The sequence below is a fragment of the Charadrius vociferus genome, unplaced genomic scaffold, assembly GCF_000708025.1.
Source record: "Charadrius vociferus isolate BGI_N301 unplaced genomic scaffold, ASM70802v2 scaffold324, whole genome shotgun sequence".
In the NCBI taxonomy this organism is placed as follows: Eukaryota; Metazoa; Chordata; class Aves; order Charadriiformes; family Charadriidae; genus Charadrius; species Charadrius vociferus.
In genome coordinates, this window is record NW_009648041.1 from 2,343,533 (window position 1) to 2,362,617 (window position 19,085).

Genomic DNA, 19,085 nt, shown 5'->3' on the forward strand with positions numbered 1-19,085 from the left:
AGAGAGAGGTTCCCTGTGATGGCATTGTCTGGTGTCTGGGTTCCCTGCCTGCCGGGGCGGCAGAGCACAGTGCTGGGATGACCTGATGTCCTGTAATCCTTCCACTGCCACAGTTGGCCTCAGAGGCTGTTTGAGCAGATGCAATTTAAGCTAAAAAAAAAAGGCAGCTCAGATGTGCATGACAAAGACTAACCTGGCACAGACCTGGAAGTAACAAACTGCCTTAAAATTGCACCTACGTGAAGAGTTTGTGGGCTGCAATCCTTGCCTTTTCTCTTAAGCATCAACATGAAAGAGATCTGAGGGACGGATGAACTTGAAGCTTCCCCTCCTAATTTGTGATGCGCCTCTCCTCTTCTTCTAATAAAATATGTCTGGGAATGCTTTGGAGGCTACTTCTGCATAGCTGTTGCCACACCTGTTGGGAAGGGGAAATTCCTTGTAGTCTGCCATTGAGGAGCAGCCCGGGGGAGCGCTGCTGCTGGAATGTTTTATTGATGACAAAGCCGGCAAAAAAAAAAACCCAACTTCCTTTCCATGAAAATTGAATTATTTGTTTGTTCACTTTTGAATTTGGTCTCTGTGGGTCAGACCTGCAGCTGTGGTAAATTAGCTCAGCTCCAGATGTGCCCTATATATTTTGAGATGTCATGTCCCTGTATCTGTATGTAATTCTGTGGATCTTCCCGCTACCCCGGTTTTGGCACTATTTCAGCTTTTGATCTGCTTTGTCCCCTCGTTCGTTCTGGGGACAGAGGATACTTTGGGATCCTGGTGGCAGGAGACTGGCATCAAGTCTACTATCTTCACTTGCATAAGATCAATAAGAAAAAAAAAATCTGTGTTCATGGGGTGGTTCATGGGCTCAGTTTTGTCCTTTATACATAGTTTGCGAGATACAGTAGGTGTAAGGGGTAGCTTTGATAATCCAAGAGTCCAACGGTAAGTGCATCTCCTTTAATCTTCCAGTGTTACTGCTGGTCCCAGTGTAGAACCAGGACCAGGGGTTTTGCTTGTAAGAAACTAACTTTGAAAGATTTGCACTTAAGCATGCAGGAAAATAAGGATCCTTGTGTAGTTCTGAAGTTTTTTGGCATTTATAAACTGCACACCTCTGAAGTCACTGAGTGCATAGTGCTGTCAGGACAGGACTGGTTGTGGAGCGGGGTTGACACAGGAGATTTCCAGCATGGGGGTCCATACGGTTTTTCTGAACGTTGCACTACAACTCCAGTTTACTTGCAAGAACTGGAGGCTGTAACCAGACCGTGTGGCGCAAAGGAAGCTTAGTTATGCTATCTTCTGATTAATAAGTATTACTTATCTAGCATCAGGGCTGTGCGTACCACCATCACAACAAAGAACGGCAGTCCTTGCCCTGAGGAGGTAGAGTGCTTCAAGCCATAAAAAATATCTCTGGTTCAACCCTGCCTCCCTCCTTCGTGGCAAGATTTTTTTCGGTGTGTTTTTTGCAGTGTGCGGGATCAGGTCCCCGGAGGAGGCGTGCGCAGTCAGATGCAAATAACGCAAACCAGCGTCCCGTAAAATGCAATAAAAGAAAGATTTGTAAAGAAAACATGCGAGGGCGAGAAAAGGGGGAGGGCGAGGGGAGGGTTTGGGGGGAGGAGGAAAGGCAGTGTCACAGAGAGAGTGTGTGTGTGTATATGCTCAGGAAAGGGGGTCGCTGCCAAGGGGATGTGGGGAGGGGACTCCCGGTGGAAGTCCCTTCGCTGGAGCTGAGCACACCCTTCAAAAAAAAATCTTTCCCTGCGCAGGGGCAGATTGAAGTGGAAAGTGAGACTGTCTTCAAGTTGGCAGCCCTGATTTTGCAGGTAAGCGGCTCTTCGTCCTGCGATTCGGTCAGTTTTCTGCTACTGGTAACTCGGACCTGTTTTAGCTCAGCTGCCCGCTGCCTTTCTGGGTTGTTTGGTTGGGTTTTTTCTACTCCTCTATAAAGACAAAACCATACAGCGTTGTTTATAGTCTCTGCAGTTGGGGCGGAGGGCTAAAAAAGTTGGGAGCTGCTTTTTTTTCCCTTATAGGCAAGTGAGAGAAATGGCTATTTGAGGAATTTTAAATTGAAAGAGGGAAGGAGAGAGGAAAAACTCATGATGGGTAGTCCTTGGCAAGTTTCTGTCCAATTTATCACTTTAAATATATTCTGGACATCTGGGGAGAAAAAAGTATTACACTGTAGCTAAAGTTGCTATATTATGCCAGTGTATCTTTCAGAGCATATGGTTTTGATACCTCTGTTATGTTGAAATAGATTATGTCAGTTTTTCCTCTTCTTAATCGAGGTTTGTTCTACTCAGACTTAAACTCTGGTTATTTACCGCTTTGCCTGAAATACAGCTCTACCTTTGAAATGTTGGGAGTCTTTCCCAGTGACAGTTTCTCAGTGACAAAATGCCACAGCAAAGCTGCAGGGGCTTGATCTGCCTGAACTGTTGTTTTCATCTCGAGTGAGCACAATTCCTCTCAACTGCTGACCTGTTTGTAAAGCCGACCTTTAGCTGGATGTGGTCGGCCGGAGAGAGAATTGTATTTCGCTTCTCGTACAGTAAAAGCGACATTTGATTTGCAATGTGAAATTCATCCCCATTTTGGAAGCGGTTTTATTTATGGTGTAGGTGGATAATCTGCAGCTGGAAGCGTAAAAGGGCCAAGTTCTGTTCTTGAATATATGCGGGCAGCCTCCGGGCTTTGCACGGGGCGTAGCTGGGGTCAGGATCTGGCCACAGCGCGGTGGGAGTGGGGAAGGGAACAATGCTGGGAAAATCGAGGACTTTTGAAGAGATCATGTTTTAATTCTGTCACTGTTTTTCAATTGTAGGAAGCTAAAGGGGACTATTCCAGGTAATAACATTTTTCCTTTCTAATACTAGTGTGCTTGATGGATGTGTTTTTCTGAGTTGGCATTGTACTGCAAACAATCAAAAATGGGGGTAAAGTCCAGCCATGAGCAGTGGCTGAAGAAAGTGATATGTGCTGCTGGGCTGGATAAAATCTGAGTCTGTGGGGTGAGTAATGCCTTTTGTGAGCAGATTCTGAGTCAAAACAGTTTAGTTTGTGGGTTTTTTTGTTTTTTTTCAAGCCATGCTGCTTTGCTCTGTTCCCCAAACACAGGTGCTGAGGTGGGATGGGGGGAAAGCTCCCACTCCCTCCTACCAGAAAACCTGTGCTTTGCATTGTGGCTCGTGTCCATCTGGGTGACCCTGCCCATACAGTGGCAGCATGTTTGGAGAGACACGGAGCCCGTCAGCTGCCCGTACCGGAGATCAATGAGCCGCTTTCTTCTGCAGCTGCCCCACGGGGCTTCCCCCTCCCCACACTTGACCTGACAGTTGTGTGTTGTAGCTGCTGTGCGACCCGGTTGCTGGGCTTTAGCTGTATGAAACCGCATCATCAGAGTGGTCTTACCCTTGGAAATCACTTTTCACCATGCACTGGTTATGATAACTGCCCACGGGGAGGAGGTGGGGTCGCACTCGGACCTGTAAGACCCAGGGGAAAAGACCTTCAATTAGAAACAGCTCACTAAGCAAATAGAAATTCAGGAGGTTGGCTTTGGTCACGTTAATGTTTTACTCCTTGCTGAGTTTCCATATGGGAAGAGAGCTGTGTTTACGCTTTAGCAACAACGGCTTTCAAGAGCCATGCTTTGAAACTGCTTCATAAAGAGCTGTCCGCTCAAACGCAGGGAGCAAGTCACATCTGACTGCCAAACCTGCAGCAGTGACAGACTCTGCTTTTCCTTCAGTGCGCACTTGTCATGTAAGTGCCAGTGCTGCTGCCCCTTCTTCCCCGAATGCCAGTCCCTCTCCACTGAAGGACACGCTCAGTGCAGTCCATCACAACCTCCTCCTCCTTTTTGTTGGCGTGCTCTCACCCCTGCAGGGAGGAAAAGATGTCCTTGTGACTAAGATCAACTGGATGGGCTGGCTGTACAGACAGCTTGTGTTCCTGGTCATGCTGCAGACCTGCTTTGTGACCCACAGGATATTGCTTATAGTAGCAGCATGCTGCATTTTTCTCAAAGACCTCTCATCTTGCCTGATCTCATAGGGACACCCTAAGCTTTACTCAGTTTAGGCACAGATAACCAGAGAACTGCCGTTCACTTGACAAGAAGTAACTTGTTAAGCAACTGTGGCACGTGATCTCAATTCTCGAGAAAAAGGGTTAAGGTTAAAAACTACCTTTGTGCGGTGAAAGCCTCCCTTATGTGGTTTACACTTAACATGGACTCCTTATCATTTGCCATAAATAGGTTTGTAAGTATTGCTTCACATGCCCAAGAACCGAGTCTGTGGTTTTTTCCATGCCTCTGCAGACACGTTGCAAGGAGTGGATCGCCCGTGGTTACCTTCAGAAGTATTTAAAGAAAATTGGAGGGAAGAATACTGTACTACAAGACTGATTTTTTTTTTTTTTTTTTTTCCCCCCCCCGAGTGTAGCTCTTCCCCTGACAGTTGCGTGAAAATAGCTGCAACAATTGTTTCCTCTATTAAACAAAACATATGTTATGCCTCCGTGGCAAATGAGCACGACCAGCTGTCCCAGGGCAGTGAGCGCACCAGAAGTGAAGGAATTTCATGTTACATATCACAAGTGGTCGTTTGGACCACCACTGATAAAGCGCTAGCCTAATTATCAGGGTATCTCAAAGATACTGCGGGACTGGCCTCCCCTGCCAAACTTGCCGGTGATACAAGGAATACATCCTTGCAGCGGTGCGTCTGTTTGGGTTTGGCGTGTTCCATGTTCGCTGTCGTTTGGCAATTCCACTTTGAATCACTTTCTGGAATGTGGCTCTTGCACCATTTCTGCTTACATGAGAACACACGGGTTAATGTTAATATTTTTTTTTTTATATAGGATTAGTGCTGAATGAATGCAGGTGAATACAGGAATTGCCTGAAGTCCTAGAGATTAGCTTTCTGGAAGTGAAAAATGGGCCAGTCCAGACAACGCTGGGGATCTCTGCTTGGCTGATTTTTCACACATTCCGCAGGGAGCTTTTCTGTGGGGACACATCCCGCGGTGGGGTCACTGTGTGGCGTTCCCGCTGACTTCAGCTGGGAACGGGCAGATCAGTACCAGGGTCCGAACGCTTCAGATTTTCCTACAGCTCTGCAGTAACCCGTTTCCCAACCCACTGCTCAAATTCTCAGATAATGTCTTGATGGCAGAGAGCAGCAATCTCCCGAGAAACTCCCTCCCCTACCCCCGTGCTGAGTGGGTGAGCACATTCTTTTGAAATCTGTTTATTTTCAGTGAGCAAACCTGACGTGTGGGCGCTTGGAGAAAGTAAAAACTTCTGATTTCTCCACCACAAAGGTCACTCTGGAGAGACTTTGCAGTCTGGTAGCACTGACAGCATGAAAATATCAGTGTCTTTGGGGTTTGGCCCTTGCAGGTGGTTTGCAATAGGACCGTGGGGTCCTGGGCTGGGCTGTTAGGAGAAGGGTATGCGCCTTATCATTTGGAGAGAGGCTTTATGTGAGATAAACCACCCAAGTCCCACTTTGAGAGGACCCTGGCTTCTAAGACTTCTTGATAAAACTTAAGTACATGCTTCAAAATTGTACCCACAGTATGTCCGTTGTGTATGTGCCTGTTTTGGACAGCTCTGGTTTCTCAAAGGCAGTCTACAATGACTGCGGGCTGCAGGAGGAATGATTAACGAAGATGACAGCGGACCACGATCGGTGCAGCTCACCGCACACCCAGTTCCTTTTCCTGTTTACCCAACTGGTGATCCCAGCCAAGATACCTACCCACTGTGTGTGATAAAGAGCATGTCGTGGGGATGCTCGGGGAGCCGTTCCTCTCCCCCTTCCACGGGACGGTGTCGGGGCTGCTGCGGGCAGAGCGGTGCTTCCCGAGAATCCCCCAGCTGCCATGTTCCCAGCAAGCCCGAGATGCTGCGGATCCCTGTCCCTCTGCTTTCCTGTGCAACGACCGGGCACGTTTTGCTCGAGAGGAGGGATGTAACGTTTCGCGTTCGCTTTTCACGACTCATCTTTGGCTTCCAGTTAAGCTACTCTCCTTAAACTGAATTTCCACCTGCATTTCTCCAGCTCCTGTAATAAGAACCCAAAGCAAAGTGTTAGTCATTAATAGTAGTTTTGAAACTCTGCATTAGTTAATTGTACTCCTCCGCTCTCGTATTTGCAAATGAAACAGAAAAAGCTGCAAGCCTGTTTTTACAAAATCTTGGTTTTTAAATTCTATGCAAGGGTTTTAGAAAGAGAACTTGATTCTAGTTGCAGCTTCTGGCATGGTTCAGTTTTTTTGGGGAAAAACATCCATGTTCTATTTATTTAGAAATTTTATTTAAATTTTAAAGAAAGCTAATGTCTTGGCAGGCAAGCAAAATAATAGAGCAATCTGGTAATTATTCATCATGTAAATATGCAACATATAAAGGCTTGTCTCCTTGGGAAATAAATGATTTAGCTGTATTTAGTTTACAGATTAAGCATCTGCCCTCAAAAATGCTGTACAATAGTACATACTATTATATTTCTTTGTAGCTTGATGAAAGAGACAGTTTATAACTGAGATGTCCTAGATGCTGTCCTTCTACCATTAGTAAAACATTTATTAAAATCAGATTAGCTGCAGAGACTATATAAGGAAAGTAACTTTTTAAAAAAAAGTTTATTTTCTGACTGATAATCTTGGATCACATTTTCCCCAGTAATGTTTCCAGGACTGAAACCCAGCCGTGCTCCCTGAAACTTAATTAAATTGCTGGAGGAGGGCTTCCATTTTCTTTAAATAGCTGACTCATTTGATTGTGATTCTGGCCTGTGGGCTGCAAAGATAACTCCCGACTGGTATAACATAACACAGACAAAATAATGAATTCCTGATAGCTGACATGTGCGAGGCACCGGGGTTTATCATTACAGGGGTGATAAACACAGTTTGTAAAAGGAAGAGGTTTGTGTGAAAGATACTCCTGCAAACTGCAGCTGTGGAGCAATTGGTTCAGAAACTCCTGAACTTGAAAACTTTACTGAGGGAAAAATAAAGCGCTTGGCCTAGGTGCAGAAAAGTGGTATTAACAATTTGCTCCTAATTAAGAGTGAGTGCTCGGTATGAGATTTTTGGGTAGTGTTTGCTTGGGAAGGTGACTATTTTTCTAGACAAACTGGAAAATCTCTTGGTAGAAAAGAATGTGGAAAGGATAAAGTGGGCAGTGCTAGAAATTAGCTGCTTGAAAGAAGTTAATAGTTGTCTGATAGCAAAGCACCTGTTCACTGTGCTGCTTACCCCAAGGTTAAGGTAGCTTCAGAAACGGGACACACCTGAGGTTTGTTAGTGGCAGCTCGTCCAGCCTGTTTTTGGAAGTCTCCCCAGGTTCATATGACCAAATCTCCAGGTGTGGTCATGTGCAGGACTGGGGTCGGAGCAGAAATGAAGATTTGGACCAAATCTCCCAGTTGTTCCTACTCCCCTCTCCCAGGTGTGCATCCTGGAGAGGTCTCGGGGGGGGGGTTCGGGGTGGGTCCATGTGGCATGAATGGAGCCCGCCTCGCGTGCCAGGCACTCACAGGCACTCGGGCTGTGGGGCCAGGCTAGGGCTGGCCTAAAGAAAGCCCTGAAATGGGTACGGCATGGGTGTCAGGTCTCCAGCACAAACCCTGTTGCTCCACAGACCTGCTCCTCTTAGGCTGTGCTGTTGGGGAAGGAAACCTGTTGTGAACCGTTCACTGGAAGCTCTTTTTGAAAGCCATTGGGATTGTGGATAGGTTACGAGGGGACATCTGCGCTGGTCTCATGTGGTTGCCAAAGACCTGAGCGCACTCTGGATGCTTCTTTCAGCCCCTTAGGGTTTCCTTCCATGCGTATGGGTGGGTGATACAAAAAAGCTGGTGGATCACGGTGGGATTCACTCTCAAGGCGTCCATCTGGTGCCTGTCATAGGCAGCACCGTGGTTTGGGTTTTGATTTTCTTTTTGCAGAATGCCCGTGCGCTGATATTTGCAGAGGTTTTCTCCAGCGTGACCCACTGCTCCCCGCGGGCTGTGGCTGCCTCGCTGGAAATCAGTGCTCAGCACTGGCCCTGCAGTTGTGCTCCTTGTGCTCCACGGCTCCTTGTTTGCCGAGTTGAGTCACTGTGTATTTTTGCCTTTCAGCTGCGACTCTGCACACTTTTTCTTTAAATACCTTGCTAGGCACTTGTTCATGAACCATTAACTCTTGTCTCGCTCAAACCCAGCTGTGTGCTTTCCTGAACTCGCTCTTCTGTGGTAACGAATTTAAACCAAGGTGAGCAAAGATGTATTAACTTAGAGCCTGTTTGCTGAGAGGGTTGATTAGATGTTCCAAAATCAAGTGAAGTAAATAATGAACCGAGGTAGGTAATAAGCAAGTTTAGGGAAAATCAGGTATCGGATACGCACTTACCCAAAGCGTTCTCTGCTTAACTGACTTTGTACCTTCTTCTAAGAAAACCTGGTTGAAAAATGCAGTAATTTTTCTATAGCAGTGCGCAAGTCTTGCTTTTCTTGATGAGTCACTGCAGTTTGGTTTTGGGGTCCTACACCCCAGTGTACCCTGAGGAACGAGTAGTGGAGGGGAGCGGGTAGGGAGATGCTGAGGTCCATCTCCCAAAGCACTTCAGCAGCAGTTCTGAGATGAAAATGTTGTTGTCTCCTGGTGTTTTATTTTTCAATAAAAAGTGGAAATTCACAGAATCACAGAATGGTCAGGGTTGGAAGGGACCTCTGGAGATCATCTAGTCCAACCCCCCCTCCAGATCAGGGTCACCTACCACAGGTTGCACAGGACGTCGTCCAGGCGGGTTTTGAATGTCTCCAGAGTGGGAGACTCCACAACCTCTCTGGGCAGCCTGTGCCAGTGCTCCACTACCCTCACTGTGTAAACTAGGTGCAATTAAAAGAAAAAAAAAAAAAAAAAGTAGCTGAGACAAAGTAGCTAAGACCCTAATTTTCTGCTAGACTTTTAACAGCAAGATGTTTTGTTTTGTTTTTCTACTAATGCTACTTGTGGATTCATATAGTTGAGGGCAGACCAAAGCGTACATAGTCTCTACAATGATGTAATTTTAATGTTTTTTTACAATTTCCTATTTTAAAGTGGTTCTGTAAGGGCTCCCAAGGAATTGGTGTAGTATGCCTATTATGCAGCAGATGAATTAAGCTGAATTAGGTGGAAGCACTGTGGGTGAAATGAGCAAAGAATTACATGGAGAGAAGAAAAGAGGATGTTTTGAATAATTTAATAATCTGATCTCATGGGATTTACTACTTGCATGTGGTAGTGTACCTTTAATATTTACCTTTAATTATGGCAGTTTAGTAAGGAACATGCATTCTTAGATTTCATATGCATGGTGCTCATACAGTTTCCTGAGGGGCAGCAAAGGGGGGTGGTTGTATTTTTTCCTCTTTAAGTGTCCCTCCACAATACTTTTTCTTTTTTTTTTTTCTTTTCTTTTCCTTTAAGGCACTTTTAACTCGGAGGAGCAGTACCACAGTGGGTACAATCCAGCCACCTAGGGAGGGCTTTTGTTGTGCTGTGCATCCAAAGCAGATGAGAGATGAGGCAAGCGTGGTGCTTTTCCAAACTTGTTCAAATTCTTCATCCCTCAAAGTTGTCCCCCACACAGGGGACAAGTCAGACATGTCGCTGGCGCAGCTATTAGGCTTGGAGTAGCATCATGGCAAAGCTCCATGGCCTTAGGTGAAAGATGCCCTCCCCCCTGTCCCTAGAAATTCCCTCAAGTACAGGTTCAGCATTAAAGGACACTGACTTTTCCTGTTGTAAAAATTAGATTTAATGGGTTTTGCGCTATACGGTGCTCATTCACCTCCCTTCTGTTGCATATCTAGAAAACTGTCAGGCCTACAGAGAGTTTCTCTCGTCTTGCACTATCAGCTGCGAGCAGGACTTTGGGCTCTGATCTGACTCAGAACAACATCCTCGCTTTAAAAAAAGGCAAGAAAAAAGATATCTTTTGCTTTTCCTCCCCGTGATGGTTGGGATGTGTCACGTGGGGTGTATTTCGTGCTTTGAGGAAATGGAAGGACAGCTTTTCAGCCTCAGCTTTTTTGCTTTTGCGGGTTTGTCAGGTCTCTATCGTTACTTGGATACTTTATTTTTCTTGTGGTTCCCCGTATCTCTGTATCAGCACACAGGGCTGTGATAACAAGCTTTAAAATTTGCTGCTGTACTCAGACATGCTAAAAACCCACGACTAATGTGGCTAATCTGACTTTTGTGTGAACAGGAAGAAAGTGTGAATGTTAGGAATAACAGTCTGTTGTTGCGGGGAAGGGTTTGGGATCCTTCAAGCGTTGTATCAACTGTGAGTAGTCCCCCTTTTGCTCTGCAGTAAATCCCCAGGTAAAGCAGAGCCGCTCGGCTTCCCGGCGGGGCTGACAGAAGCACAGCCGATGTGTGCTGTGGGTACGGCTGAGCTGAGCCGCTCTCTAAATGCGGCTGTGCTGCGTCAGATCCGTGGGACCGGGAGCCATCAGCAGGGGTAGGTGTGGTGTTTAAGGACCAAAGGGTTTTTTTATCTGTGGAATATTCCTATTTCACATCACGAGCTGTAAAAAAACAACTGAGAACTTAGGGCAGGTTCAGGTTGCAGATTTGCTGCTTCCTCACTCACTGTTCCTCATCTGTGAAGCGGAAATATGAATGGTGCCACATCCACCAAGGTGGCTCTGGGAGCAGCTCACGCTGTTGTTTGTCCGGTCCCCATGTCCCTTGATAGACAGGTGCACGCATATAGCTGATGAGAGAAATTTTGCTTTGTCTGTGCTGCTCTTGGTCCATCTTCCAAAAGCCAACGAGTAGGGTCACCAAACCCCTGTGAGATCAGTGGGCTCTGCTGCCACTCTTTCAGAGGGTCAGGCGGGGCTGGGGAAGCGGAGAAATTAGCCTAAAAAGAGCAGGGCTGGAGCTGGAGGTCAGGCCCAGAGGTCCAAAGCTGTGGTCCAGCTGAACATGGGGGGAAGGTTGCGCAGTCCCAGCCATGTTCTGTTTGGTGCAGATCCCCCTCGAGCTGTGAAACCAAAGCTGTTGTTGCAGCACAGTGAGGGAATCTACAGCATGGCTGCAGCGTAGATGTACAAGCCAGGCGCTGAAAAAGCCATCTGCACTGCTTATCATGTTCCTTTTCACGTTACAGGGTTTGGAAGGCTCTTAGAAATGCTCCTTCAAATACCTTTCTGAGCAGGCGGTTCCTATCTGGTATTCAAGTGGCAGACTTTGCAGCCCTGCCCCAGGCGAAGCTCCCCGCTGGCCATGGGTGAAGGCTCAGCTCTGGCTGTCCTGTGCCAACGGGAGCCCCTTGTTCATGGCCTTTCCGGATCCTGGTCTTCCTTCAATAGAAAAATAACTTTCTTGAGTGTGCCAGTAGACCATAAACTGTGAGGCTGGGAAATGATGGGGAACGTCTGGCATTTGTCACAAAAGAGGATTTGTCAGAGAGCGCATTTCAGAATCCCGCTGCCAAGATCCTGCTGCTCTGACATACTACTCGAAAGCTGCTAAATCCATCGCTCTCCCCATACCTTCCCCACTCTGTCTTCTTGCCCCCCTCTTTTCTCTTGCACTTTTAACCCCACTCATTTTTTTTTTTTTTTTCCCCCCTCCATTGCCTTGCTGCTTCCTCCTCACACCTGTTTCTTGTGGTACCTTGAAAGGCAGACCAACCTCCACGGGAGCACGAGGTTGCCACGCTCTGCCCTTCCATTTATTTTGAAACTAAAAAGCTTACAGAAGAGGCACCTGTTGCTGAAGCGGTCCAGCTGCAGTGTGATGGTCCGTGTTGCCTGCTTTCATCTCTGAACGTATGGAATGGAGCGCTTTGGAGACCTTGGTGATGCTACCCTAAGTCTTGTCGCTTTAGAAGGTCACCTGAGAACCAGACTGAGGTGTGGGCAGCAACACGGGATGTTCTTGTACCGTTATAGCATTGCTTGTAGTCGCATGGCAAAGGAATTCAGTGGTTTTTCTCAAGAAATAGGACCATTACTAACATCATCTGAGTAACCTGACCAGCCTTCTGAAAACTCAGATTGTCAGCTTTTAAGTATCTAATTGTCTGCCATTTCTATTTGTTTTGCCAGCTCTAATCATCTTGAACAGAGTAAGAAAGATCCCAATGGAAAGGTTTTGAAGCATCTTCGTGATGCAGGGTAATAGCGTATCGTCCTTTAGCCGTGAAGCTCCGCATTTCTTTGTATCTTATCTATAATTCTCAGAAGTGTCTGCTGGTTTTCAGGTGTCCATGAAATAACTTTCAGGTTAACTTTAGGAGTTGGTCAGTATTTTTTTAAAAACAAGGCCACTCTAAATTCTACCTGTGGTGTGCATAAAATTAAGTTCAAGAATTAACTGAACATAAAATAATGACATTCAGAAAGACCCAGGAGTTGATTTATTCCAATGATCACAGAGCAACACAAGAGTAAGTATTTATGTCAGGTCAAGAGGCTTCGAGAACAGAGGAAAATCACTATACGATGTACTTTCCCTGGTGATAAATTCCTACCATATAAAGTGTTATCAACATGATTCAGCAGAGGCATACATTTGCCATCACTTTAGTCAGTTAAAAGTTGTCTGAAGTCCCATCCTTATCAAGTTGTTAATATTTACAAAGATGATGCGGGCTGATAAGCTTTTATGTTGTAGTCCAATGTATTGCTTTTGCTGCTCTGGGTGTGTCTATTGCTCTTCACGTTTTATGCTAATCTCATTAACCACATCTTATTACATCTAAGCTCTTACCTGCGCTAGCAACAGGCATAAGTTGTTTTTGACAGTGGGCGCAGGGAAAACCCTGGGCAGCCATTGACAAATGGTCCTAATTAGCACAGTTCTGTAAATCTTTTCCTGGCAGGGAGTGTCATATCACTTGATTACAAGCTGTGAAGATGCGTTTTGTGGGAGCATAAATATGTAAGTCTCTTTAATTTTCAGTAATGTGCTTTAGGCAGAGCATGCCACTATAGTCTGGCTTGGTTCCTTCCCAGGTTTCTGGTGGGGTTTTAGCAAGATGCCTAAGATTTCACTGTATCATCGGTGGGTTGTGGGAAGCACATGGGATTGGTCCTGGTTTGCTGCTGGAGACAGTAAGTTTGGATGGGGCAACTCCTATTCATAGTATGGTACGTGGTTAAATATTGCTGTTGGTTATTTTAGAGACAAGCTGCTCTTCCGTCTCCACAGAGCTGGCACTGATGAGCAGAGCATGCTGCTGGGGACAGCATCTTGCCCAACGTTTGTTCATGTTGGGACAGAAGATTAAATATGGACAATAGCAAGAATGCAAGCTGAGGTTCGCCATGAGGAGGGTCCAATGTAGATTTTTCATTTACATTGCCCAGATCAAGTTCTGCTCAATATCTGCCAGAGTGAAAACTCCCATTTAGAGGGTGGAATGGGAAGGAAAGGGTCCATCTGCTGATTTTCTTTGATTCTTCTCCATAGTGGGGAAAAATACTTCAGATGAGTTTCCTATATTCTCCTCCTGGGGAATAAACAAATCTCTTCCCAAAAACGTCCAGTCCCATTGACTCTGGGCGTTTTAAGTTTATGTATTGAAATTCTGCCAAGAACCACCAGTCAAGAAGCCCCCTCTGTAGCAGAGGTCAGATTAAATGCGAGTGGGCCTCTCCATCCTGACAGCCGAGTCCTCCTCCTGCCCTGATGAGAACTGACCATGGACACACCAGATACAGCACTGGTGTGTTCGGTTGGTAGATAGCATAGACGGTTGGACTTCTGGAGCTGGGGCTGACTGCCCTGTGATTTCTGTATCACCTCGTGATCGCTGTGAAACCAAACAGGAACAGGTAATAATTCAAACCGTCGCTCCTGCTATCTGGAGTTGTCCCCTCTGGGGAACGGCTGGGTCTCAGAGGGCTTGGGAAAGTGATCCTGAAGGTCAAGGGGAGACGTGCCCGGGCTCCTTGGTGCAGATAAAGTGATAATGAACTCTGGAAGGAGGGGGAGGACCATTTGAGGCTTTTATTATCCCTGAAGCCGTGAATCATTCCAAATGCTAATCCTCGGGCGCTCAGTCAGCAGATCTGGGCTGCTGCGTGCCAGCCTGCGCTGTCTGAAGGCATCCAGTGTGCAAGGAGCTGTGTCCTGTTTCTCCCAAGTCTTTTACATTTTTCTAGGATTGTTTCACACTTTACCTTACAGTTATGCAGGGTGGGCGGGGAATAAAAATCCTCTTGTGGCTTCTCAGAGACTTTCAGGCCTTATAGATCTATTTTGATGGACTCCCTACAGCTGCAGATAGATGGGACAGAGTGTCTGAACCTCAGGGTATAAGGTTGGGTCCCTTCAGGAAGGCAAGTCCCAAGGGTCAGCTGGTGAAAGAAGTGTATTCTCTGTTACTGTGAGAAGTTGGATGGGTTTGTAGGTTGGCAGAAGAACAGAGAAGGTCCAGCTCTGCTGTAAGTCTCTGGACTCTGCCTGCTAACAAACTGCACCGGGCCCTGTGGTTCTGGGTCGGTGCTGGAGGGACGTACCCTGTGTTGTCACACAGATGTGACTGCAGCTGTTTGGTCACCGTATGTCCCAGCTCAGAGCCCACATCTTGTTGGGGAGGTGGGTGTGCTGGCTCACTGGTGCTCGGTTTACATTCAGTGGTAGATATTTCCATATTGATGAGCTGTTAGTCATCACTCAAGCTTAACTAGTGCCCACATTTTGGCACGTGATGGGGATAAAGTAAGTAGGTACTCAGCCAGGTCCAGAGGTGAGGGACCCACCAACCAAACAAGGAGGTGAGTAGCCCCGCTGGAGGTCACAAATTGTGCAAAAGGTAGCATTTCAGAGCATGGTAGGACACGGCTGCCAGGGTTCGTGGCATTTCTGCAGAGCTTCAGTGACGGGGAGGCTGCTGGCCCCATAATGGTTGGAGAAGGAGAGCTTGGGACCTCTCCACCCAGCTGCGGTGGTGACAGCTGGTGGGGGGTCACCTGTCCCCCTGCCCAGCCACCTCTGTGAGAGCTCAGCTCTTGCCTCTCGGTATCAGCCTCGTTAGTGTTTCAGCCCTCGCTTGGGCGTTTTGTTGTTTGCTGGCAAGGAGGTTTCTAAATAGGGGTTTAGAGCCCAGCTATTAAACTTCTGATGAATATTACGGATTGAGAATCTGTATTTAGAGGAACAGCCCTTTTGTTTGGTAAAAATGAGCTTTTTTGTTATTGCTTCCTTCCAAAACCTCTCCGACTTCACTGCATTTCCCTGCCAACCCCAACTGCTACATCAGCCATTGCAGTTATGAGTCAGGCTTAAAAATAGGAGGAAATTTTTATTTTAATAATCAATTATCCTGTGAGTCTATGACTTAAGTTGGAAGGGGACCTCAGGAGGTTGTCTGGTCGAACCTCCTGCTCCAAGAACATCAGCTGTGAGATCAGGCCAAGTTGTTCAGGGCCTGATTTTATTTTTTTTTGTTTGGTTGGTTTTTTTATTTTGTGCTTTGGTTTCTGAGGCCTCGGGAGGGTGTGCTCTGTCTGCATTGACCAGGGTTTTGTGGGGATACATGAAATCGACCTTCTCACTGCAAGCTGAGATGTCCTACAGCCTTTTGATCCCATCAAAATGGGCTTTTAAGGGGTGAATAAAATCCCTTCAGCTTTTTTGAGTGTTGGCTGTATTTGAGCGTCGAGAGGAGAGATCCTGATTTTCTACCCAGATGTCCCCATTTGTGGCACTTGGGTGCTGGCCAGCTTGCAAAGAAAAGTGCATTTTCCTAGCAGAAGAGCGCTGGCCCGGCAAAGCTCAGCAACAACAGCTCCTCGGTGCTAATTGACCCCCTTCTTGGCAACTTCATCAAAGACGCTGAAGAATAAATAGGCTGTTGATTGAACTGTTTCCTCGTCCTCAGAGGTGGTCCCTCATAGTCAGGGTTGAGGCACATTGTCAGGGCTGGGGAAGAAGCTTGCGGCGCGATTAGCCCGTGCTCGCCCAAGGAACAAAAAGCTTTAATTTACTGCGTCTTCCATGTGACATCTGCCGTGTGAGATAGAAACACGGTAGGGGTTTGCTGCCTCCTCCATCTGCAGGGGTTGATCCGTGGTGCCCACGGAGCAGATTTCTCCACTCTACTGATGCATGGGGTGCTGATTTTGAAGGAACCGGGGGGGGACACGACATAGCTCAGATGAAATCTCCGATAGTGGAATCTGATGAAAACCAAGGTTGGGAGCATGAAAACACCTTCAGGGAAAGCCTGGATGCAGAGGTCGAGGCGGATGCTGATGGACGTGACTGATGCATTCCGTACATAGAGAAGTCATGTTCGTGCTCGTTGGCGCTGCTGCAAAGGCACGTAGAAATCCTGCAGAAATGAGGCGTGCGAGCTTCAGCTGATGAATTAATGGAGCATATAAGGAGAAAATATTAACCATTTTACTGATGCCTGTAAATAGTTTTTTAAATATTCTGCTGGGGGTTTTTTTGTGACAAATTGCACTCGCATACTTCAACCCTTTTTATTTTGTTCCAGGCTGGGCCTGGAGTCCAAAATATTTGAACTTTCTGTAGAATGGAAAATACATTTGAACTTTCTGTCCAGGAAAGCTATTTTCAGTGAAAATATTTTAAAGTATATGAACTGAAACCCTTTGTTTTGAATCAGATCAGTGTTAAACTCTGAGATTTGACAAATACCGTGCCGCTTTATGAAATGCATTGTCTAGGGGTAGGATTTTAGCTAAAGATAGAGCAAAAATTAGCATTACAAGCCTTGCTTTTGGGGTAGAGGTTTTCCTTCTGCAGCTGTTTCAGGGCTCTTTCTGCACTTGGCAAATAGAGTGAGTGTGTGCAAAGTAAATATTGATACGGTGCTCCGGCTGCAGTGGCCTGAGAATCACATGTCTGTATAATGAGTTACAACATGAGTCTGCATGACACCATATACATCACTGTCATGTGAGAGGGCCTATAGAGTTACGTTGCTGTGACAGCCTGATATGGGGCAATGTACCATGTTCTTGGGTAGCAAATACAGCCCTTTCCTTCTGCTGAAACCGGTGATGGCATCTATGATTCACTAGCGGTGACGCTGTGCCGTTTTTGTTTTTTAGTGATGAAAACACTAGAAAAGACTTGAAGACACTGCCTGTCTTTCCTACCAAGACACTGCAGGAGCATCCATCACTCGCTTACTGGTGAGCTATTTACTTTAAAATGTAAATCATTGCTATGAACGGTAACAACACGATGACTTTTAAACAGTTTTGCAAGCTCTTCTGAAAGTTTTCAGCGTGTGTGACATAAGACTTGCAGTTAATTGCTTGTATTCAAGCATTTCAAGTTTTCAGGAGGTTATAAATTACGCGAGATCCGCTGCCAATCCCTCGTTGAAAGTTTGCTCGAACTAAATAGCTGGATCGGGAACTGCTGGATGAGAATATGTGGGGACCAGGGGTTAGAAGGAGCTGAAATCTGAACTCCGGCTAAGCCTTGGCTTTGCAAAGAGCACCCTCCTCCTTCAACTTGGCACGCAGCAGAGCCGCCGTGGTGGGCTGACCTGGGCTGGCTGCCAGATGCCCACCCAGCTGCTCTCCTCAACGGGTCGTGGGGAGAAAAATAAGGTGGAAAAGCTGGAAACAGAGAGGCAGGTCCAGTTTTGTGGCTTGAACCTGCTTGTAAAGGAACACAGCGTTTGGGATGAATCAAGGGTATCGTTTCCTTGGAATTGATGCCCTTTGTGAAAGTTTGACTCCCTCATTTGTTTCATTTTTTTGTGTGTACCTGATGGACTTTCAAGTATACCAGTATTTGCTTATGATTTGGTTTGTTTTTTGGTTTGGGGTTTTTTTCAGAACGCATACTGCTGGGTTTTTCTTTGCTTTCAAGTGTCTGACACTTAAATGCATATTTTATTTTGCATTCCACTAAAACAAAATGTTGAAGTAAATAACAGGAAAACGCAAAAAGGTCATTGCTGACAAATCTCTATTTCTTCACCTATGAAATGTCGGGGGAAAATACACTGCAAGGAAAACATTTCTGGTTTAACTACTTCTGTCTTGCATATGGAACATTAACCATCCTTTGAAGTTTTGGTCCTTTAGAATGTGACAATGAATTCATACAATTAGTACCATTATTCTGCAGCAGCAGCATCTGCAGCAGAGCAGGCTGATCCAAAATGATTCCTTAATTAGTCTGGAAGGAGGCATGCGATGGCAGGGATCAGCCAGGCAGCTCCACGCTGCTTAATGAAGGGTGGGAAAGAAATCAGTAAGAAACAGGATGTAAAACCAGAGCGAGAAACATACAGAGGGACACTTCTCTGCATGCTGAGCAGGCGTCTGAATTTCGACAGATGCCGTCACACGTGAAAAAAGTCACTGAGCCTCTAAATTGGGTTTTGTGCTTGTTTTGCAGTGAGGACAGAGTAATTGAGCATTATACACAAATTAAAGGTCTGACCAGAGGACAAGCCATTGTTCAGTGAGTATGACACTTGTTAATTTGTGAGGATGATGTTTTTGCTTTTTCTTTTTTCTTTTTCTGTTGAGAAGTGGCAATGCAGGCTGTTTAAGTCATTATTGCTTGCAAACTTTACCATTTGTGTCTGCCAGATTCTTTTTTTGTTGAGTTATATTTCAGTGTTAAATTATTTGAAGTTTCAGATTTCACAGGCTTCCAGTTGAGGTATCTGAATGAGGGCACATAACCTTAAATCTAAAAGAAATTATTTGGACCTTACTTTATTGGAAGACTCTTCTCTGTGTGCCCTTCTTGCTATCAATTCATTTTCACACCAAACTCTGAAGGGCAAGTATTACCTTAGGTCCTGTAGGGGGGAAAAAAAAAAAAACAAAACACCAAAAAACAAAGGCATGTTTGTTGAAATGTTCAGTATTTGGCTTTCAAAAGAATGAGATGCATACAGAGCCTGTGGAATTTTATTTTTAATTTACCGTTAATATTAACGTATTTCCTACAGGCAAATGCAGTGGGATGTATTATGAACCAAGAAGTTTGAGATGATTGCCATGGTTCCACAATGTAGGCAACTTGTAGTTTTTCTCACATACTTTGATGCCTGTAAC

General features: G+C 45.8%; 1 protein-coding gene across 1 annotated transcript in view; it reads left to right on the plus strand.

The window, feature by feature from the left end:
• FRMD4B (FERM domain containing 4B) overlaps positions 1–19,085 on the plus strand; it is a 64,125-nt gene that overhangs the window by 17,693 nt on the left and 27,347 nt on the right. Inside the window, exons 5-8 of the mRNA XM_009883587.1 lie at positions 1,776–1,832; positions 2,837–2,859; positions 17,106–17,189; positions 18,415–18,480. Of these exons, the coding sequence (XP_009881889.1) occupies positions 1,776–1,832; positions 2,837–2,859; positions 17,106–17,189; positions 18,415–18,480 (230 nt within the window). The remainder of the gene's footprint in view (positions 1–1,775; positions 1,833–2,836; positions 2,860–17,105; positions 17,190–18,414; positions 18,481–19,085) is intronic.